The sequence below is a fragment of the Artemia franciscana genome, chromosome 13, assembly GCF_032884065.1.
Source record: "Artemia franciscana chromosome 13, ASM3288406v1, whole genome shotgun sequence".
Classification (NCBI taxonomy): Eukaryota; Metazoa; Arthropoda; class Branchiopoda; order Anostraca; family Artemiidae; genus Artemia; species Artemia franciscana.
Genome location: NC_088875.1, coordinates 36,234,231 through 36,259,079, shown reverse-complemented (window position 1 = coordinate 36,259,079; position 24,849 = coordinate 36,234,231). Strand labels below are relative to the sequence as shown.

Here is a 24,849-nt window from a genome sequence, read left to right as displayed (position 1 = left end):
CATCATGGATATTTTGATTTTGAATAAAAAAATATATATGCCTGAGTACAGACATGCGCCAAAAAAGATTATTATGGAGAATTTTAGGAAAAGCTTGGGAAAATGACAAACCGGGATTTTCAAACAGTTTGTGGTATCGAACTGTAATAAGGAGCGACCCGGCTCAACTGTAAACGAAACTTTAAAAAACGGAATTTTGATACTAAAATATACATCAAAAGAATCAGATTCTTATGCTGATTTTAAATATATAAGTTTCATCAAAATTTAGTCTTCAGAGCCTGAGAAAATTTGCCTTATTTTGAAAATAGGGGATATCCCCTAAAAGTCATAGAATCTTGACGAAAGTTACACCATCGCATTCAGCGTATCAGATAACCCTACTGTAAAATTTCCAAGCTCCATCTATAAAATTGTGGAACTTCGTATTTTTTTGCCAGAAGACCGATCACGTTTATTGATGTTTATTTGTTGTTTTTTTCCAGGGGTCATTGTATCGACCAAGTGGTCCTAGAATGTCGTAAGAGGGCTCATTCTCACGGAAATGAAAAGTTCTAGTGCCCTTTTTAAGTGACCAAAAAATTAGAGGGCCCCTAGGCTCCCTCAAACGCTCATTTTTTCCCAAAGGCAACGAATCAAGATTTTGAGATTGCCATTTGGTTAAGCATAGTCGAAAACCATAACAACTATGTTTTTGGGATGACTTACTCTCCCATATTTCCCAGGGGAGGGGCTTCAAGTTACAAACTTCGACCAGTGTTAACATACAGTAATGGTTATTGGGAAGTGTACTGACGTTTTTCAGGGGGATCATTTTTGTTTGGGGGGTGGTTGAAGGGAGGGGGCTATGTGGGAGGATCGTTCCTTGAAGGAATATGTCATGGGGAAGAGGAATTTAATGAAGGGGGTGCAGGATTTTCTAGCATTAATATTAAAAATAAATATGAAAAAGTTTTTTCAACTGGAAGCAAGGAGCGACATTGAAATTTAAAATGAACAGATATTATTATGCATATGAGGGGCTCATCTCCTCCTAAATACCTCGCTCTTTACGCTAAAGTATTTTTAGTAATTTCAACTATTTATTTTACGGCCTTTCTGATTCAGGGGTCATTCTTAAAAAGTTGGGACAAAAATTAAGCTTTAGTGTAAAGAGTGAAGTATTAACGAGGGGAAAAACCCCGTCATATACATAATAAAAATATAAGAATATAAAAGTTCGTTACGTAAGTTAATTCTTAAGTTACGTATATTTTTTACAAATAAAAACGTTTGTTAACCAAAAAATTGGAGGGCAACTAGGCCTCCTCCCTCACCCCTTTTTGTCAAAATTGTCTGATCAAAACTAAGAGAAAGCCATTTACCCAAAAAGGAATTCATATGCAAATTTCATTTTAATAATTTATTTGGGGAGAGCCAAAATTAAACATGCATTAATTCAAAAACGTTCAGAAATTAAATAAAAAAAACTATTTTTTTTAACTGAAAGTAAGGAGAGACATTAAAGCTTAAAACGAACAGAAATTACTCCGTGTATGAAAGGGGCTGTTTCCTTCTCAACGCCCCGCTCTTTACGCTAAAAAGTTTTGCTGTTTAATAAAGTGGAATTGAGAGAAAGAGTCAAACTTTAGCTTAAAAATCGGGGCGCTTAGAAGGAAACAGCCCCATTCATATACGGAGTAATTTCTGTTCGTTTTAAGTTTTAATGTCGTCTTTGCTTTCAGTTAAAAAAAAACTAGTTTTTTTTAATTTAATTGTAGAAAGAACCTTTGGCTACCTGGCAGGTCGCACTGAAACTTTTTCTTGATCAAGCGGGTTATGTCATTTTCGGAGGGAGGAGTAATAAAATTGGTGGTAGAAGCTTACTGGCTCTCTTCTTAGACTCATGGGAGTGTAACAGTTAAGTATTGATTGTTCGTGACTATGAGTTCCAATTTGTTTCTGGGATGAACAAGGAAAAAGGCTATTACATAACCATTATACTAAAAGAAATAAATAGGGCTATACAGCTATTAAATTACACTATTATAAGATAGTAAACAATAGTGTAAACAGCTCTTAAAGCACCAAGGGAAAAAAGGAAATCTGTTTGTTTGAGAGGGTTTAGTGGAAACTTACAGAACATGTATATCTTTAATAAAATTAGAAAAACTGGGAAATCAATTTTTAACGAAAAAGGCCTCAATTTGTAGTTACGCAGTTTTTGGTAGTAACGCACCAAATTAAACGAAAAACTTGAAGGATAAATCCAGCAGAAGTCAGATACAAGCATACAATCTATTTATTTTTAGTGTATAACGGGCAACACTGACGAAAATATGGTATTGCCCTAACAAGTTCATAATTTTGAAACAACCAGCATACAATTTTTTTAAAATTGGGAAGGTCAAGTCTTTATAGACCTAAGATGGGTCTAGGGGCAAAAAAAAGGTTTTATTTTGATGTCCTCGGTATATTAAGCTTTAAATCCGATTCCTCAGCCATTTACCTTTTTCACACACCGTCCTATAGCAAAAAGAAGCCAGTATTTTTACAAAATCGAAATTTTTCTGTTACTTTTTAGTTACTGCTTCCCCGGTGGGCAAAAAGTTGGGTAGCATAGTCGCAATGCTACTTGGCAGTTTTCAGATTTTGTCGGGAAATTCTGTTGTTATATATAAAAATACTTTTTTGCTCAAAGAAAGCTGTCAAAACACAAGCTATGCTGCTAAAATATCGGTAGCTTTTGGAATTCTGTTGAATTCTAGTACTGGCAGCTTTGAAACTTTTTCCATACCTGCTGCCTATGGTTTAAGAACGCTGATATTCACTTGCTAGGATTTACCTTAAAAAGGGTTTTAAGCTCAGAAATGGTAAGACATAAGAATTTGATTATTATTTCCTTTGAAGAACGGAAAATGTTCATTTTCTGTTTTATTTCATTTTAGTCTTTTTCCCAAAAAACGTCTGATGTAATGAACATTTATGGCGAAAGTCATATTAATTTCAAAAAAAACTATTTTGCTCAGTGTAGCTGAAAGTCACAAGATTATGGACCCTTCCCCAGCTTTTGAAAGAAGAATTTTTAAATTCTGAGTTGTCATCATCATATCTAAACAACACATGGATTTATGTGCCCTAATTGTATTTTCGTTCACTAGTACTTCGTCTCTTTTATACTTTATCTGCTGATTATTTTGTAATTTGACAAATAATAAACCACTAATGATATTTTTTTTCAATATATGCAATAAGTAAGTTAAAATTCATAGATTATCTGAAATACTGTAGCAGTCTTTGTTTCTGAGCAATGGCAAATTAAATTTGCTTGACTGTTTTGGCTTTTTGCTCTCTCTTTTATTGCCAGAAAGCTCTGTTAGTTCTCATTTCATGTTAGCTTTCTCTGGTTTAAAAAATTTTTTAGCAAAAGTATCCCAATCTGATTGATGACTTACTAGAATAGATAGCACGTGGTATTTTTCGTACTAATTGTATTGTCGTTTTAGATGAAGATTTGGATCTGAGACAAGAAAATGATGAAGACAGAGTCGATTATGAAGATGCCATTGAAGCTACTGGTAAATGCTTGTCCTTATCTGTAATTTATTGAATTTGTTTTTTATAGAGGAAGTTTTCTAAAGAAAAGTAATGAGCTACTCTAAGTCTAAGACGAGTGAAAATAAAGTCGAATAGTAATTCAAATGTAACAATAACATCAATCATTATCAACAAATAAATAAAAACCGAAACGAACGGAAATTACGACGAAAAATCATGTTAATCTTAAAACGATTAAAAATACAATAAACAGGAGTAGAGCTAACGCTCCCTATGCCTTGTAAAGACCAGAATGTCACTTGATATTTACAGAAAATAGTTCTCATTCAGAGCTGCGTGTTTCATTTGTGATAACATAAATGTTTATGATAATGTTAATGTATGAAAATGTTAATGTTTATGATAACATAAAACATAAATTAACCAAGATTACTCGGAAGACCTACTGAAGTTCATATATATATATATATATATATATATATATATATATATATATATATATATATATATATATATTTAAGTTTATCGTGATTATTTCTGTTATTTCTATTCTATAATTTATTCTATTATTTCTCTTCTTTTTGGGTTTCACTTATTTATTGATAGTGGTCTATGATCGATCAACGTTTTATTTCCGCTCGTTTTAGGTTTAGTGCAGCTCTTTACTTTTCTTAAAAAAAAACTTATTTTACGAATTTTTTTAATTGATCGGGTTTTTTTTAATTGAAACTTTTTTGTAATTGGTTAATAACAGTAGTAATTGTAAAATTTCTTTCGGTTTTTCTCCTTAAGAATCAAGATTTTGGCTTGCTATTTACTTGTAGAAAAAATTTTTGACAATTTTTGTACTATAAAACTTGGAAGGATAAGTACGTTGCATATTATTCAAATTAATAGATTGAAAATCTACGTAATATTTGCGCTTCTATAGGGTTGAAACCACTTTGGCCACCATCGTGTTACAAACCTGAGTATAGGCGAATGTTAATCAACCATCCTCCTTATCATGATCTAAAAGTTCAGCTTATTTCCCTTAAGCATTCCTTAGACATCGTAGATAAACCCTTTTGACAACCTTGAATGCACATAATGTCTTTTCATTCAATTGATCATTCCCTTTCAATAAGCCCTTCAGACTTTAACTCAAGCGATGTGATCAAACAGTTCGTGGTAACGAACTGTGTGGAATTTTGTATCTTTTGCCAGAAGATAGATCATGGATGCGTGTTTATTTGTTTGTTTGTTTTTTTTTCTCTCGCGGGTGATCGTATCGACCCAGTGGTCCTAGAATGTCGCGAGAGGGCTCATTATAACGAAAATTAAAAGTTCTATTGCCCTTTTTAAGGGACCAAAAAGTTGGAGGGCATCTAGGCCCCCTCTCACGCTCATTTTTTCCGGAAGTTACTGGATCAAAATTTTGAGATAACGATTTTGTTCAGCATAGTCGAAAACCTAATAATTATGTCTTTGAGGACGACTGGCTCCCCTACAGTCCCTGGGGGAGGGGCTGCAAGTTTCAAACTTTGACCATTGTTTACACATAGTAATGGTTATTGGGACGTGTACAGACGATTTCAGGGGGACTTTTTTACGTTAAAGGGGGTCGGGGAGGGGGTTACGTGGGATGATCGTTCCATTTTGGAATTTATCACGAGGGATGAAAATTTTCATGAAGGAGCCGCAGGATTTTCTAGCATTATTTAAAAGAACAATGAGAAAATAAATAAAAAAGATTTTTCTGGTGGAAGTAAGGAGCAGCAATAGAACCTAAAACGAAGAGAAATTATTGCGTATATAAGGGGGTTCGTCTCCTCCACAATACCTCACTATTTACGCTAAAGTATTTTTAGTAATTTCAATTATTTATTCTACGGCGTTTGTGATTCAGTGGTCATTTTATTAGGTGGTCCTGCCATAACCTGTAGAGTTTGAATAAGAGATCTGAATAAAGCGACAGAAAACTAAAAGCCGACTCCTATGCTGGAGATAGAAATATTCAGGTTTAATTAAATCTGAATAATTGGAAAGTGTGAATTTTTTTTTCGATTCAGTGGATCAGAATTTTCTTTTCAAAGTTTAAAAAAGGGCAGCCCCTTAGATGTTCTTGCATAAATGCTAGGAAAATGTTAAAAATCGGTGGAAGTTGAAATAATCATTGCGGAAGCTTTGGGAGTTCCATATGGTTATATCCGCTTTGATTGAAAACCTTGCCGACACAGGAAATATATATTATTTATGCTGTATGTGCATTGAATAGGCAGTAATTTGCTTAACAATTAGAAAAGATTAAATTTTCTTTATTCTAAACTAGCCTCTCGTTAGCTTTTTGAATTGTTAATGTATTCAAGATATCCTATAAACTTTTACTAAAATTTTAAAGAAATATTATTTGAGTAATTAGACAGCTTTGAGAGTTCTAATGTAGTATTAGAAAATTCCCTAATGGTGTTTTTGTCTTTGAGATGGTCAGCCGACACTGAGGCTCGCAAAATTGTGAGGTATAGTATCTGCATAATACCCTTAGCCATTCTTGAGATATTGTAGATACATCCTTTTGACCGTTTTGATGCACATAGGGTCTTGCGATTTCAACAGGCTCCAAAAGTTTCACCTTATTACCTTTAGCCTTATTAATAGTTGTAGCAGTAGATGTACTAGCAGTAATAGTAAGCAAATAGATAGATAGATAAGTGTATTTCAAAAGCCCAAGGGCCATATCCACAAAATAAATAGCAAACAAGCAAGGAAATTAAACAACAGTACAGATTATAAGCACGCACAGAAACAGAATACAACGCGAAAATACCTAATCCAACGACAAAAGAAATTAATCATATAAACTTTTTTTTCTTACTAAGGATTTATCTATATACACTCCCCCTCAAAATATTGTGGCTGGATTACTATTTTGCAGAATACCAGGAAGCATCAAATTAATCTCATTCAAATAATTTTCCCGTAAATCAAAGAACACCGGGCATTTCCGGAGAAAATGATCCAAGTCTTCATTTTCATCTGTACAAAGGGGACAAACATACCGCCTATCAGAACCAACTATCTTTTTTCTTGGCGAATATTAGCTTCGGTTAGTTCAATGTCACCCTTAACATATTCTAGAGTTTCTACAGTTATAGGCTATAGAGTTTTTTCGGGATATTCTAGAGTTTTACTATAGCTGACAGTTTTCATGGAATAATTTTTGGTATGAAGAACCAAAAACTCGTAGAAGATCCATAATGAAAAACAGTTGGCGATCGACAAATTCTGATTTATTTTTTTCTGTTCACCATAAAAAAAAATATGTACCGAAAACATTAGGCAGTTACGATTTTTTTTTTTTTTTTTTCTTTTCTTTTTTTTTTTTTTTATCCTCCAAGTTTTACGAGAACAGAAAAAAAAAACTTCCCAAAAACATGAGAACTGTGCGTGAAGACAACTTCCTGATTGTTTTCTTTTTTCTATCTTAAAAACGTATATTGGAATTGCGTTTTTCTGCTATTCAGCCATCTTTTTTTTTCTATTCTATGTTTTTTTTTCGGTGTTATATAAAGCAGATTCTCATTGATGCAATCCATATACTAATAAAATTCATAGAAGGAAGAGCAAAGTCACCCATCCTATAGATTTCTTTTTATGGAAGTTTGCAACCTACTGCCTAGTCTAGTGTCTTTCAATAGTCTAAGCCTCAATTTCAAACTCTTTCCAAGTAAATTGTCTTTGTTGCGACTCATTAATCTTGCAAATGTTGCAGGATATGGAAGGTTTCACTATTTACTGCTACTCATATGTGGTTGGGCAAACGCAGCGGACGCTGTTGAAATCATTTGCGTGTCCTTCCTTTTACCATCAGCAGAATGTGACTTGAATCTCTCCTCTCAAGACAAAGGTTGGCTCAGTGCCATAGTTTTTGTTGGTAAGTAGATCGTTCTCAGACAAGCACAACAAACCTAAACAGCGATGGTAAGAAATATAAATTGATGAAATAGGCATATATATAACTTTTTCAGACAAGGGAAACAAATCTAAACAACGATGGTAAGAAATATAAATGATGAAATACGCATATATATATATATATATATATATATATATATATATATATATATATATATATATATATATATATATATATATATATATATATATATATATATTTATTTATTTAGAAATTTGTAACATAGTGTATTTTTATACAAAGGTATACGCTTAGTATGGAAAGCCGATTCGTTTGATGAAAAGTCTGAGCTTAAGGTGAAATTATCTATTAACTTCGCTCTCATTCATCTGCGCTCAAGCAAATTGTAAATATTGACTCTTTTTCATCAATAACATGCAACTAAAAAAAGGTACTACCTTACAGTTTTTATTCTTATTCTAACTTGGAGGAATGTTTTATCTTTAAACAATATATTCAATTAGGACCAAAACTTTGCAAAGTGTAATCTGCATAATATGTGGTGAATTTCAGTCATTATCACTTTAACAGTTCAACGAATTATGAAGAATAATGATATTTTTACGAGGGCATTGCCTTTCTTCGGTATTACTTGTTGATTATTTTAGAACCCTCATCTTTGTTGTTGCTTTTTTCTCGTGTGTTAAATTTTTTATTAAATTGTAGCACTGATAAGTGTGACAGCTATATGATAAGTATATATGTATATATATATATATATATATATATATATATATATATATATATATATATATATATATATATATATATATATATATATATATAATAGATATATTTATATATATATATATATATCTATACAAATATATATATATATATATATATATATATATATATTATATATATATATATATATATATATATATATATATATATATATATATATATATATATATACATATATATATATATATATATATTACATATATATATATATATATATATATATATATATATATATATATACATATATGTATATATATATATATACATATATATATATATATATATATATATATATATATATATATATATATATATATATATATATATATAGCTGTTGGGGAGGCGTTTCGCGCCCCCCCCCCCCCAAGCCCCCCCGCATGCGTAAGTCGTTACGCGCCATCTTAGTTACGCGCCATTGTAGTTGTGTCCTTGTGTCCCACCTGTGAATATAGATAAAAGAGAAAAGATTTCTCTTTTCGTTATAGATATATATATATATGTTTTTAACTACGTAAAACTTGCGAATATACAACATTCTTCGATGTCCCATTGTCTGTGCATATAATAGATTGTCAGGTTTACCGACTCTTGAACATGCAATATAAAATTGTCCATGGGAAAACAATCCTTATTCAGATCTATACCTCATTATTCTAATGATTGCCCTTGAGCTTTGTTGATGGTGATTGCTAATTGAACATTCCCTGTGTCCCGGTCGTCATTTATATTCCTAGTATCCCGGTCGTCATTTGTGTCCCAGTGTCCCAGTCTGTAATTTTTCTTTGAGCGTCCCGTTCGTCATTTATATTCCCTGTGTCCCGGTCGTCATTTGTGTCCCGGTGTCCCGGTCTGTAATTTATCTTTGAGTGTCCCGGTCGTCATTTATATCTCCCGGTCGTTATTTGTGTCCCAGTGTCCCAGTCTGTAATTTCTCTTTGAGTGTCCCGGTCGTCATTTATATTCCCTGTGTCCCTGCTTTTAGTTTTCTTTTTCTCCTTTATTTTTCAGTTTTTTTCCTTTTTTTAGTTTTTTTTTCTTTTTCAGTTTTTAGTTTTTTATTAGTTTTTTTATTAGTTTTTAGTTTTTTTTCTTTTTAGTTTTTCTTGTAGTTTTTACTTTTTTTAGTTTTTTTAGTTTTTTTTTCTTTTTTAGTTTTTAGTTTTTTACCTTTTTTTTGTTTTTTTTAGTTTTTTAGCTTTTTTAGTTTTTTAGTATTTTCTTTTTAGTTTTTTTGTAGTTTTTACCTTTTTTAGTTTTTTTCTTCTTTTGTATTAATGCTAAATCCATGGTTCAAACCTGGAGTCTCTCGGACCTAGAACCTGAAACATAACGCTTTACCAACTCAGCTACTTCGGCGTGAATACATTCGTTTTGAGCAGCTTCCTCGGGTGTTGCAATTGTAGGTTCTTCAGTCATTTTACAATTAGAAATTTCTCTTTCAACGATCTTCTTACAATTAAAAATTTGTCTTTGAACGATATTCTTAAATACCTGTGTCCTGGTCGTCATTTATATTTCCTGTGTCCCGGCCGTCATTTGTGTCCCGGTATCCCAGTCTGTAATTTCTCTTTGAGTGTCCCGGTCGTCATTTTTATTCCCTCTGTCCCGGTCGTCATTTGTGTCCCGGTCTGTAATTTCTCTTTGAGTGTTTTTTCGTTTTAGTTTTTTACCTTTTTTCTTTTTTCAGTTTTCTTTTTCTTCTTTATTTTTCAGCGTCACTATGAAATACATATCACCGAACCTTTGTTTTTTTAACTAAAATCTGGTAGGGATTGATGACCTTATCCAAGTCAAAATCCCAAACCCAATCATCATCGCTATCATTTTCAGTTTTGATATGTTTTGACTCTCGCTGTCCAGGTGGATTTTCATCTAACTGCGCGGTTTTGCGTTCTTCAGCCGCAAGCCTGTTTTCTTGCTGTTCTTGTGATTCCTCGACACGCTTTCTTTTCTTACTTTCTCTATCAGCCGCAAGTTTTTTTTGGCATATACTCTTTGAGCAGCTTCCTCGGCTGTTGCCATTGTATGTTCTTCAGTCATTTTACAATTAGAAATTTCTCTTTCAACGATCTTCTTACAATTAAAAATTTGTCTTTGAACGATATTCTTAAATACCTGTGTCCTGGTCGTCATTTATATTCCCTGTGTCCCGGTCGTCATTTGTGTCCCGGTATCCCAGTCTGTAATTTCTCTTTGAGTGTCCCGGTCGTCATTTATATTCCCTCTGTCCCGGTCGTCATTTGTGTCCCGGTCTGTAATTTCTCTTTGAGTGTTTTTTCTTTTTAGTTTTTTACCTTTTTTCTTTTTTCAGTTTTCTTTTCTTCTTTATTTTTCAGCGTCACTATGAAATACATATCGCCGAACCTTTGTTTTTTTTAACTAAAATCTGGTAGGCATTGATGACCTTATCCAAGTCAAAATCCCAAACCCAATCATCATCGCTATCATTTTCAGTTTTGATATGTTTTGACTCTCGCTGTCCAGGTTGATTTTCATCTAACTGCGTGGTTTTGTGTTCTTTAGCCGCAAGCCTGTTTTCTTGCTGTTCTAGTGATTCCTCGGCACGCTTTCTTTTCTTACTCTCTCTATCAGCCGCAAGTTTTTTTGGCATATACTCTTTGAGCAGCTTCCTCGGCTGTTGCCATTGTAGGTTCTTCAGTCATTTTACAATTAAACATTTTTCGTCCACGATCATCTTACAATTAAAAATATGTCTTTGAACGATTTTCTTAAATACTTTTAATGACGTCATCGTCATAACAAACATGACGACAACTAACTTCATGACGACATGATGACATGACTTCACTCGACAGACCCACAGACAAACAATTTATTTATATATATATATATATATATATATATATATATATATATATATATATATATATATATATATATATATATAATATTTTTATATAGATATATTTATATATATATATATATATATATATATATATATATATATATATATATATATATATATATATATATATATATGTAAAATTTATGGATATATATCTAGCTCTACGGCAAGAGCTGCAGGGTCATAATACAGAAGGTCAAAGGCTAGGTCACATTGCTACAATTATTAAATTGTAGCATCGATAAGGGTGACAGCTCTCTCCGCTCTTTGTTAATCCAGGTCAGTCAAAGAAAAAAATTTCTGTTATTGTTCTGTTGTTTTATATCTAATACTCTTACTAGAATGTCTTACTTGTTGGTACTAACAGAATTATGCAATAATTCTGAAATAATTCCAATAATCCGATTAACTCTACTAATATGAATTAATTCCCCTGTGTGATCCTTGCAAGCTGGACTATGTAAACTTTTAAACACTTAAAACGGACGTTTACCATGTAAACGTCCTTCATTAACTTAGTAATCTTGAAACGAGCCGTTTTAGCTAATGGTTGGCACGTTACACTTGAAATCCTGTGTCCGTAAAGGTAGGAGTTTCAGTCCTCGTCTTGCTGATTATTTTGTTTGGAACGGGCGTCAGTTTGTGATGGCACGTGATTTCTTTAAATCAAATGCACTTAAAATATTTACAAGACAAAATTTGGCGCGAAAATTAAAGAAGAAAGGAAGATAGAAGTTTCTCGGCCATTCAATCAAACACTATGTGCTGGCAGGAGTCCAAATTTTATGTAGTCAAATGAAAAGTAATTTTTCTCAAAAATGAATCGTTGAACAATCGAATGAAGACTGAAGGCAGGATTTTTCTTGTGATTGTTGGATAGGAAAGGTTGGAGTAGTTGTTTCCTTATCAGCGGTTTTACCAATATATTCAAATTCCAGACTTGATTTTTTTTTATTTTTTTTTTTTACACACAAACCTTTCCATTTTCTTTGAATATAGGAGGTGGTAGGGAGGTTTGGTTGGTTAGTGGTGGTACGGAAAAGTGGACGGATGGGTGGTAGTGAGGGAGTAGGGTTGTTGGGATTTTTTTTTTTTTTTTTAGGGGTTTTAAGAAGGAGATTGATCTTTTTTTCTTCTTTTTTTTGTATATTTTTTTCTTTTTTTGTTAATATGTTATTAAAACTTATGTTAATATTATGTTATTTTTGGGTGTGTTTAGAAAATGGTTAATCTTAACTACTGCAGACTAACAAAAACGTATGTTTTTCCATCATTGCAGTAGATGTATAAAGTAAAGACTTATAATTGTGGTTATTAATAAAATATCGTATCGTATTTTAATATCCGAATTTCTAGCGTTTAACTCTCTGCTCAAAAGACGTAATACATCATCTAAACCTAACTTACAGACATTTTTTTTATTTTGTAGGAACGATGGTCAGTGGATATCTTTGGGGAAGTCTTGGAGATGCTCAAAAGACCCTCAAAGATGCTCAAGGATTTCTATTTGACTTTTTCTTCCATATGCTTCTTTCTGTATGCTAAGATTCAGGGGTGTAGCTCCAGCATTTTTATCGGGGGGGGGGGGCAAGAGAGGTCTCCATCAAGAGAGTCAAATGGGATGGGCGATAAAAAATTTCTTCTCCTAATTATTGGGGGGAACTGCCCCTTGTGCCTCCCCTCTTATAGTAAACTTAAAAACATTTTTCCATTTTGTAGGAATGATGGTCGGTGGATATCTTTGGGGAAGTCTTGGAGATGCTCTTGGCCGTCGCGGTGTCCTTATGGCAGCAATGTTCGTCAACGCTCTGTTTGGAGCAATTAGCAGTCTTTCGCAAGATTTTGGAACATTCCTTACATTTCGTTTCCTTAGTGGTGTTGGGTAATGTTTCTTACATTTTTTTTTTATATTTGTATCAGTCCCTTCGGAATGTAGTATTTACAGTCCCTTGTTTGGTTATAACATTTTCAAACTATATCGCTTGCAATTCCTGCTAATTCCTAGGAGCAGTAACCTTTTTTAAACGCCGGTGTTCGAGCTCATTTCTAATAAAAGCTGCAAACGAGATTGTTCATTCAATCCAACCTCATGTACCTATTTTCAGTTCAATATGATACCTGTTGTTTTCCCTCTATTAACAGTATCCTTTGCTTCATCAATTGTCCTCTTATTTTTGTCCTCTGTATAATTTTTCTCGGTTTTCTTTTTTCGCGTTTTGGATTTTTTCACTCTTTGCCACTTAAAATGTTTTCTAAGTTAAAATTTACGTTATATTATTTTACGTAAGTTATTTAGTAAATTCCTAATAAAACATACCTAAAGATTTTATGAATTCCGATAAATGCTCATCTATGGTCTTTTTCTTTTTTCTGTGGGGGAACTGGGAACGATTGGTACAAAAAGTTAAACTAACCGAATTTACTTTTAAAGTCAGGAATATAACGAAGAGCAACTTAAGTATATGCATACGAAACCAAAGAAAAAAAGCAAACGCAACAAAGGTGATAACAATAATTAAGCAAGGAAAGTACTCAAACTCATAGACATTGAGAAAGAAAACGAGAACAAAAGAGGGGGAAATGATATATAGGGTGAAGCAATAAGCGGTAATTTAAGCGAATAAAGAAGATTGCGTAGGGAGGAAAAAACATAGGTACAGTGTTGAGCCAATGAAAGGCGAATGAGGCTGTGCTGGAAGCACATTGTCGTTTAAAACGTAAGGTTAATAGTGCGCAACCCCTTGGTTTAGCCAACTCTATAGAATTATCTTCAAAGTGACTCTTGTTCTAGTAAAATTAAAATATATTTGAATTCTGTACAACGATTATTTATAGCCTCCCAGTTTTTTCTTGGGGGGGGGGAAGGGCTCAACCCACGGACTTGCACGTTAAATCATTTTCATTTGCACTGGGTAGTACGAAGAAAGACCGGAGGTGCATACATGACAAAATAAGTCGGCTCACCCATCGAAAAAAGTTTCTCTTGAGTTCTTATGTCCGTTTTTTGATACACATCTCTATTGTGACTGTTACAGCTGATTTTGTCATAAATGTTTCTATTTCCAGACACAGCAAGAAGTGACAGGGTCTAATCGCTATTTAGTATATTCCAGTTAGTTTAATTCCTGAAATTTGAGTGTTTTGTACCCATTCCATATTAGAAACTTTGCTGTGTCAACTCAGTGGCAACTAGTTTTTCTACCTTGTTTTTCTAGTAGATGTTAGATGGCGCAGGAAATCCTTGGAATCAAATTCGGTCCTGTTGTGTGTCTTATTAGCTGTCTGGACGATTGTTTGAACTTGAACCTCCTGTCTCTAAATCGGAAAAGACCCTAAGACTCGGAAAAGACTTTGAAGCATCTAAATAGCAAAATCTAACTATTTTCTCGAATGCACTTTACTGGCACGTACGCAGGGGGGGGGGGGGCCTTCGGGCCCGCCCCCCCGAAATTCTGTGAAATGTTTAATTTCCCCATGGTTTCTTGGGATTTCTGGCAAAAGTAGAACACTTATTAGGAAACTAGATACATTTGTGAAGCATTTTTTGGGGATTTTACAGCATGCAATTATCCGGTCAAGTCACTGCCCAATTATTAACCCATTTTTTGTCTGACTTTTTACCCTCTTTGAAGTAATTAGCGATTGTACTTTTTTTTTCGTAAAGAGAGTTTGCTTTCCACAACAAAATAGAATTATCCTTGATATTAGGGCGTTTATCCCCCATTTCAGGATAAAGTACAGCTTTTAATGGATCAATTTTGGAAGAAGGATTTAGTCTTCTTCCTCCCATCCGCTACAATACTACAGATTAAAGTTAATCTGTATTTTCCGATATACGTGCTTTTTGCATTTTTTTAGTTACTAAATAAAAAAAAAGTGCTACTTTATATCTGCTGTTTCGAAGGTTTTGGGCCCCCTCCGAAAAAAAATTCGTGTGTACGTGCCTGGCACTTTAAGATTCCTTACTCAAAATTTGATTCCCCGGCTATTTTGAACCAAAAAAATGTCTTGTTGTAACGTTGAAAAATTGGATGGAGTTGATGTTTTCAATGCTTCTGAATTATATATATTTGTTTGCTCAGAACGTTATCTTGTTCAAATAACAATATATAGGTTAACATGTCGCTCCGGTATTTGTAGTTTGCTTGACATAAACTTATATAGGAATATTTATTTTTGTTTTATATTTGTTTTATATTTGAAAAATAAAAGAGAGGGAGGGGAAAGTGGAACCATCGATTAGAAGTGTAAAATTCCCTCTCCTTTTCACCAATTTAAACGATTGATAATCTACTTTGCTGTTATTTTTTCTTATTTTGAAACGCTGCACAAATTGCAAAAATATTTTATTTATGGGAGCAAACCATCACATTTATTGATGGGGGAAGGGGAGGAATCATAAGAAATAGATTGTTTCTCGAAATATATAGAGTTCATTTTTCCAGAGGCCAAGCCCGCAATGAATTTGTGGGACGGTATGGGAAAGTTGATAGGAAACTTGACTTTTTCTTTCTCTCTGTTTCAGCTCAGAATTCGGATCTCAGATTCAGCTGAAGCTGAATCTGTTTTGAGTGGTTCTCTGCTCTTTTTTCCTCTTTGATCAAATGGTAAAATATTTCAGTAAAGACGGTACAGCCACTGGGTTTTTAACGTTGCACTACCTTATATAGATTGGGATGAAGGAGGAGCGTGTGTAGCTTTTGCGAAAGAATTTTAAATCGAATGCAAAAGTAAAAGAAATAGTATGAAATAGTATTTTTAATATAAATTCAGCAAAAATATTAGAACAGAAAGGAGTGACCTGGTTGATGCGGAAACTGAGTTGGAATGTCAGTAGCTGTGTATCTTTAAACTTCTAAGGCTGTTTTGAACCAACTATTTTTCTTTTTTAGTGTTGGTGGTAGTATTCCAGTAGTATGGTCCTACTTTGCCGAATTCCAACCAAAACGTATCAGAGGAAATCTACTCAGTTGCTTAGCAGCATTCTGGATGTTAGGCAACATGGTTGTAGCTGGTACTTATTTTATTTATTTTTTCATTTTCATTTGCACTTTTATTTTAGAAACTCTCAAATTATACAGATTTGAGTGAATTGAGTTATTTTCGATTATTTTCAGTTCTTTTCTAAACTTCGGGCAACATGGTTGTAGCTGGTAACTCTTAAATATTTTTACATTTATTGCATTTTTTATTTCTATTTGCACTTTTATTTAAGAAACTCCAAAATATTACAGATTTAAGTATTTGAAAATGGAGCAAGAATTCAGGTTTTAAAATTGTTTCCCCTTTCACTTTGTTTTGTATTCAAGGCACTTCCTTGACCATTAATTGATTGTATACAAATGTAAATAGTACTCCTAAACGAGAAAAAACAAATTTTAGTCATTAGGCGCTAAATTTAAACAATCCATTGACGAATTTTTATAGACGAAGAGGTGAAGAAACACATTTTTTCTTTTTTATCAGTTTCTGCTTTTCTGAGCCTGTTGTAAAATTTGACGTTGGTTTTTTTGGCACTTGGTATCACAATATAACGATATGGCGATCGCAATTTCTATCCGTCGGTCTGTCGGTCCCGGTTTTGCAAGTTCGGGCACTTCTAGATAAGCTAGGACGATGAAAGTTGGCAGGCGTATCAGGGACCAGGCCAGATTAAATTAGAAATAGTCTCTTCCAAAATTCGACCATCTGGGGGGGGGGGAGCGAGTGAACGAGATAGTTGAGAAGAATGTTTTTGCCGATAAAACAAATGATTGTTCTTCTTAAGTGGTGCTTGCTTTTCTAGGGGTATGATTCTTGCTAAGGGTGAGGGTTGTCTCAGATTCGAATCCCGGAGCACCCCAATTTTTACATGAAGAAGATCCGAAACTTGATACGTGATCAATATAGCGATCGCTGAAAGTTGGCAGGCGTACCAGGGACCGGACCAGATTAAATTAGAAATAGTCGCTTCCCCGATTCGACCATCTGGGGGGGGGGGAGTGGAAGGACGGTTAATTTGGAAAAATAGAAAAAATGAGGTATTTTTATCTTAGGAACGGGTTATCGGATCTTAATGAAATTTGGCATTTAGAAAGAATTCGTGTCTCAGAGCTCTTATTTTATTTTCCGACCGGATCTGGTGAAATTGGGGGTAGTTGGAGAGGGAAACCGGAAAATTAAGTAATACTATAGTTAGAGGTTGTGACTGAATTTCACTTTGGCTGCCAGGCTGTAGACACCAGGCGATGGAGCCCACCAATTTAGAAGAGGGACTTTCCCATTCTGTCGTTTAAATTGTATTTTCCCATTTTTTGTGTACTCTGAATATTGGAATTATTATCTTTTTGCTCTAGATAACGATTCTTAAAACTAATAAAGATAGGACATGACTTATCACACTGCATTGTGAAGTTTGAATGGTTTGACCAGTATCGCCTTGTTTCAATACGTTTTGTATTACTAATCTCTAGGTGGAGTGAACACTTCGTATCAATGAAGAACTGATTGGAAAACACAAAAAAAAACGAGAAACTGCAATAGCAAATTTGATTGGATCATTACCATAAAAGGTTATAATAACAGAGATTTCACACATAACGTCTCACATTATGATTAAAAAGGGCTGACTAAATAGAAATAATTTCCTTTTTGAGTTTCATTTTCATGAAAACTGTTCGACAGCATTAAAGACACCGTTTTTTATATTAAGAAGGTAGAAATAACCTATATGATTTACTAAAGGTAAAGGTAAAGAATGTGGCATTGGACTTTACAATCCCTAACGGCGGTGCTGATCTCTGTTTCTTGGCCCTTCAGCCAGGAAGTGCATTGGGGGGCTGGGGGCCAGCCATCCTGTGCTTTTGCACACCTTTCCGTTTACCTTCCCCAGATTTCTCTATGTACCCATTCAGAGCTGGGTCGACTATGGCTGAGCTTACGGAGTCACGCCACTTACCTCTGTCCCAAACTAAATAATTGGCTACATTAGGATTTGCACCCTCGCCCTCTCGAATAAAGGATCCTAAATTCAATGTACCAATACACTCGGATGGTTTACTATATCAGTACAATACTCATATACATGATCTATAGTCCTTTATGTGTTTGGGGTTTAATCATTCAACAATAAATTTACATCAACAAAAACGAAATCAACGTAGTCTCCTCTGTAAGGTTGTATGGTCAGAAAAGAATTTGGGACAAAGAATACCAACAAAAATGAAAAAAAGAATACGGTGTCGCCCACCTCAAAAATCCCCGCAATCACAAGCTAGACAGGGTAGTAGTGCCTGATTTCACCAACGATCTTAAATCCTATAATCTTTGTCCATCTCTTCCGGTGGTGGGTTTATTCGGGTGTCATTAATGCATACATTGTTACAAAATGTTAAATTTAATTTTGATTGGCTTTAAGAACTGAGATGGTACCTTGCATTCTCGGGCATCCACTTTTAACAACTTCGTTTGTTAAAAGTATTGGATGTAATTACTTTACCAATTATGCTTATTTCCGTATAAAGCAGCCAACCCTGTAAATGGAAGGTTGGGAGCTCCTTCCTAAAGACTCCCTTCCAGGAAATTCCAAAAATTTAGAGTACCAATGTACCTCTGTAGTGTAATGCACCTCAAGCCTCTGTACTTTATGCACCTTTGCAAGAAGCTATCCAGTCACTTGGGTGAATAAGTGGGCTATATTTTGGTTTCATGCGAGCTAAAATTTCTTTTGACTTACTTTTTTTGCCAAAATATTTGTTTTCGCAAGAAATGATAAAAACTACTGAACAACCATGTTACGAAAAACGAGATGCTGCATTTGCACTAAGTTATCGCCGTACCTTCCTTAGATTTTTATATCAAACATCGATATGTAAAATCTGAAAGACTATTTGTAAAATTTGGGAAATTTTTTTTACTCCTACCCCTTCCCAACCCCCTTACGAATCACTGGGAATAGCTCGGTAAGACAGAAAAGCTTTTGAAGATAAGAATAATTGTAATTTCTTTCATTTTTACAGGCCTTGCTTGGGCTGTTATTCCACAAGACCTGGGCTACAGCGGTGAAGGCTTTAAATACAACTCCTGGAGGATATTCACTTTATTGTCAGCATTGCCTAGTCTTACCGTCTGCATTGCCTTATTACTACTCCCAGAAAGTCCTAAATATTTATTGGCACAAGGGAGAGACAAAGATGCTCTCAAAGTTTTCAGACGTATTTATTCAATGAATACACGAAAAAATGAGGATTCATACCCCGTGAGTTTTCTTCATACTTGCTCATGTTTTAAAGAAGGTGTGATGGTGAAATTGGCATAGGGTGGGCTCAAAGACGTAAAAATACCGTTGAAACCAAATAGTCGTCAGGGCCAAACGCTCCCCATGTTGCTAGTTGTCTTTAACGTTTTACCTTGATATCTGAGCTTGCTCATATATATATATATATATATATATATATATATATATATATATATATATATATATATATATATATATATATATATATATATATGTATGCTAATGTCAACAGTCACCCATGTTACCGTCTTCATTGCGAGAAAAAAGCTTGAAACAAAAATTGCAATAGAAAATAATGACTAACATCAGATAACAAAAAGCAAAGTAAAAAAAATGTACATGAACGTTAAAAAACGTTAATAAATTGAAAATAAAAGAGCCAACTCCGTGCTGTCAAAAAAAGATACTGCTATAGAATGCAAAAGGTACTGACATATGCCCCCCCCCTCTATAGAGCGACACATGTCATTTCTTTATTTATTAAATTAAAAAAAGTTTGTTTTTAAACTGAAAGTAAGGAGCAACATTAAAACTTAAATCGAACAGAAATTACTCCGTATATGAAAGGGGCTGTCCCCTCCTCAGCGCCTCGCTCTTTAAGTTAAGGTTTGACTCTTTCTTACAACTCTACTTTTTAAAACAATAAGAAACAATAAAATTTTCGCAGATAGGAGCTTGGGACCTCTACAGTAGGGTTCTCTGATACGCTAAATCTGATGGTGTGATTTTCATTAAGATTCTATGACTTTAAGGGGGTGTTTCCTCTTTTTTTGAAAATAAGGTGAATATTCTCAGGCTCGTAACTTTTTATGGGTAAGACTAAAATTGATGAAACTCATATATTTGAAATAAACATAAAAATCCTATTCTTTTGATGTATCTGTTGGTATCAACATTCAGTTATTTAGAGTTTCGGTTACTATTTTTTTTGTTTCGGTTACTTTATTATTTAGTTTCGGTTACTATTTTTAAAATCATACTATGATTTTTTTTTTTCAGAGTAACTGTGAACCAATTCCAGCTGTGTTGATTTTTGTCTTTTGCTTTCAGCTATTATCAGAAATCTATTTCGGATTTTGCTTCAAATTGGTCCAACGCTTATGTCCTGGCATACAAACAAAATGTTTTTCCGAATTCTGAAAAATCTTCGATAGCTGTGTATCCCATTTTACGAAAAAGTGAAAATTTGTTTCCTTTTTAAGAATAACAAAGTTCTAAATTATTGGAAGAACATACTTTTGGGTTTGTTTTAAAGTTCAACTCTCAATTTATCCATCAAATTAACTTATTTCTGCTTGTATTACCGAAAAATTATGCTCCACTTCTAATTGCGTTTGGATCAGATGCGATTCGGATGGATCGGGTCCAGATGCATCCTGAATTTCCGGTTTTATTAAATTTACCCGTTTTTTAGCCTCTTTTTCTCGTTCTGCTTTCTCATCTTCTGATTCTTCTTCACTGAGAATCTAAAAATAGTGATTAGTTGTAGGGAACTGAATAAAAAGGCACGCAATTATATAACTGCAGAGAACCTGACAAAAAGATATGTAGTGTCTTTTGAAGTCGTTATCATGCCTGGCATTTAATTCTAGTTCTGGATAATGGTTTTCAGGCCAATCAAAGCCTATTTAATAAGCATCAAGGGACTGAGAATTTTCGAATTTCTGGTCAGTTGGATCGGATTCAGGTGCATCCGAAATTTTCTGTGAATAAAAAAGTTTAAAAAAACAAAAATGCACCCTTGTGACTAATGATAAAAATAATTCTGTAAGCTAGTAGCAAGCTATGCTTTTTGAATATTATTTTTAAATACGAAAAGACACAAACCTTGGTCAGTGGGCTAAAGAATCGTCAGAAAGAAGAAAGCCCTTGAAAGAGATAAACCTTTTATATAAACTATTTTTAACGAACTTTGTGTTGAAAATTAGCAATTATGTAAGCCGCCATGTTTGGTATCTTTATTATATCTTTAATTTATCTCAAATTTATGGTATTTCCTTCTAGTATACAAAATTTGTTGCTGAGTTTGACAGTAACAAGTTGATTTACAAAGAAATGTCACTCTTCCATCGGATTAAGATAACAGTCCTCACCGTATCCAAGAAGACAGCTGCCATTTTCCGTGGAAGAGTCTTGCGACCCACACTTTTGATGCTAATAATTAACTTCTGTATTCAGTTTGGGTAAGATAAGATAAGATAAGATAAGATTTATTTGCAAAAGAACTATCACAAGCTCTAAAGAGCCGAATTCGCTTTATATGTCACTAAAAGCTAAGAAAAAAATCAAAATAGTACATTAAGTCAAACACTTAAAATTAAAAGGAATTAAAAAAGTAAAATCATCAAAGATAAACTTAACAATTAAATTACAAAAACATTGCAGTAAAAAGGGGAATTTGGCAATTACATGATCACGAATTATTATTAAGGTTTTTCAGAATAAATGGTATAAAACTTTTGCGAAACCTTTCTGTAACAGCATGAATCGGAGAGTAAGTTGGGATTGCTAAGGAGGCTGACCGGGGGAGTCGGAGTCTAATGGGATTGTGAAAATCAGGGAGTAAGTCCTCAGTGCGGGGATTGGAAATGACTGATTTAGCGAAAAGCAGGCAAATTTTTTCCCTCCTTTCTTTTAAGGTGGTAATGCGCGCAGCTTTAAGGAGGAAGGAGTATGGAATTTTGCCTTCTTTGGAAATGATCCTGAGCGAACGCTTTCAGGATCATTTCAGGGTAAGAATTCGGTCAGTTCCTTTCTAAAGGTAGTGAGGTTAAGAACATAAGAACTACCATTACTAAAAATGTGTCGTAGTTTTAAATCACATAAAACTTAAACATATGGAATCTCCAACTTTTTTGAGGATGTAGTACAAAAGTACTATAAACTAGCGAAAAAACATATTGAATCTCCAACTTTTTTGAGGATGTAGTACAAAAGTACTATAAACTAGCGAAAGAGTCTGTCAAAACACCAGGGGCATAACAGTAGCATTTTTATTGGGGGGGGGGGCAAGAATTTTATTCGAGCGCTACTGAAGAAAAGTTACCGAAGATGCTACTAGTTAAATTCAAAATATTACACAATACATAATAAACAATAAACACACATTAAATAAACATAAAATTAAGTACTGTTGATCAAGTATTTACTAAGATTATCAGCTATGAGTTGCTGCAAGCGACATTAGTATCGTTTAAAAAAGCTTTCTGTGGGCAAAGGGGAATTTCATGTACATTTGGCTTTTTTCAGCAGGCTTCACCACTAATGTTGCACAATGTATCCCCCTCCATTTCCCCAACATCGCATCCCAGCACAGGACACTCAATCTCATAGTTGAACAAAGCAATATTCTAACAGCCCTGTGTATTTTGCTATTCAGTTGTACGCAGTTTTGAACAGATTTTAACTCTGTAAGATTATATTTGTTGTGCTAAACTTTTACTATGCGTGATTCATTGAAATGTTATTTCTAACTTTTTATTTAATGGATTTGGAAGTGGGCTCACTGCTTTATATTGATAAATAGCATTGAAATAAGCGGGCCACATAAAGCAAAACCGGTGATACAGGATAACTCCAACTTTTATTACATATAATCCGGGATACTATACAACAGCTACAGTCAACATGTGTCAACTACAATTATTCTACACATTATGAAGTAGATCTAAGAATTGTTTTTTAACATATGTCCTTCTCAACCGCCTCAATTCTAGACTTGAAAAAATTTAAGGAGGGGTACACTTTTTTTCTTCTTCTTTTCCACGAAAACACCAAATAAAAATAATTTTCGAAATCAGGGGATTGGGAGATATCCAAGAGGCAAATACACCTTCCCCGTGATTGGCGCCACTGGAACTAGTTTCAATAGCAAAAAAAGCGTAATACCATTCAATATTCGGGATTTTAGGTTCTTAGATCTCTGTAGGTCTGAATTCCTTCGGCACTGCTCTTTGGAATAGCCTAGGCCAAGTATCAAATAATTGTTTGATCTAGCTTAAAACACAAAATTAAAATACCATAGTCTACTTCAGATATTGAAAACATTCGAACTTGTTTCTCACTATAATGTATTTCAAGCACTAGACCTCCCAACCCCAAGAAGAGCAAAATTCTCCCTGATCGACGTTACGCTGAGCTTATATAAGAAGCAGATTACTTATTTCCTTGATGATAAAGACTTTAAAGGTGGAATATTTGCATGAATATTAATGAGGAAGCACAATGTACCCCTGTTTTTCGCGTTTTTTTTACATTTTTTACATTACCCCCCCCCCCAAACGACGCCACTGCAAAACGCAGACATAAAAAAACAACCATGGTCTATACTCTTTTACGAGAAAAGAAGAAAAAAGGTTCAAGCACCTGACCCCTTCCCTCTCAAGAACAATTTCCTGAAAGTTTAAATTTGATATCCCAGTCTTAAGATTAAACAAGATAAGCTTACCAAACTACATAGAGGATTTGCCACTTTTAGCAGAATACACTAATTATGTGCATTGTGTATAATGAAAAATACTCGCATACCTTTAGGCATACAAATAAAAAAAGTTTGTTCTCTTGCTGTGACAGAAAACCAAACAACTAATTAGAAGAAAACACCGGGTTAATACTGGCTAAAATTATTTATTGTGTGGTCGTGTGGGATTGGCTGGGTGCTGCAGCTACTTACCAATTATATAGTAGTGGAGTAATCTCTGTCTTCAAAATATAGATCCTCTGTATCCTTCCACCTAAAGCTGTCAGATTACATTAGTACTCCGAAAAGGTACTACGCAGAAATTAGCTCTTACTTTACTCCAAGTTTTCTTGAAGTTCATTGACCATTCTGATATTTGTTTTGATCACAAAACTCTAATCACTGCTCCCTCTCTCCAATTTGCCACAGAGGTACACTCGCTCTTCCTTGTCATATACTTTACTTGAAATCTGACAATCTCTGCATTTGAGTGTCCTGAAGATTAAGATTCTACAAAGCATCCCTCTCCTTCCTCCATATATGAATATTGATCGTACCTGGACTTGTTTTAATCTGTTTGTGGGCTTTACATGCATGTGAAATGTCAGAAAATTCCGTAAAAAAATGAATAAAAATAGTAAAAATTTAGAATTTGGGATTCAGTTTACTATAATTTTGTTTATTGTAATTTGGAAGGGTTGCATAATCTGGATTTTGGTTCTCAAATAGTACCAGAGATAGACATTGTATTAGAGGTGCAGCATTACATGATAATGGAGAAGATCACTTTTAGACCTAGGCAGTTTTGTTTTGTTTCTTGTTGTATAATATAAAACAGGGTGGTTTTTTTTAGGAGGGAGGGGTGAAGACACCAATAATTTTGCCAACTTGAGAAGTTTTTTTCTTCTTCACATCAGGATCACCATATTGAAATAATACCTTCGAATTTTTATCTCTTGCTGTTTTTAAGCTAATCGCAAAAGAATAAACGAAGAAAGCACAAGGGTTTC

At 34.0% G+C, this 24,849-nt stretch overlaps 1 protein-coding gene across 6 annotated transcripts in view; it reads left to right on the top strand.

The window, feature by feature from the left end:
• The window catches only part of LOC136034876 (synaptic vesicle glycoprotein 2C-like), an 84,065-nt gene that overhangs the window by 37,349 nt on the left and 21,867 nt on the right, over positions 1–24,849 (top strand). For all 6 annotated transcript variants that reach the window (XM_065716356.1, XM_065716357.1, XM_065716358.1 and 3 more), the window contains 6 exons: positions 3,486–3,557; positions 7,289–7,450; positions 12,825–12,987; positions 15,998–16,119; positions 19,103–19,341; positions 21,385–21,563. In XM_065716356.1, the coding sequence (XP_065572428.1) occupies positions 3,486–3,557; positions 7,289–7,450; positions 12,825–12,987; positions 15,998–16,119; positions 19,103–19,341; positions 21,385–21,563 (937 nt within the window). The remainder of the gene's footprint in view (positions 1–3,485; positions 3,558–7,288; positions 7,451–12,824; positions 12,988–15,997; positions 16,120–19,102; positions 19,342–21,384; positions 21,564–24,849) is intronic.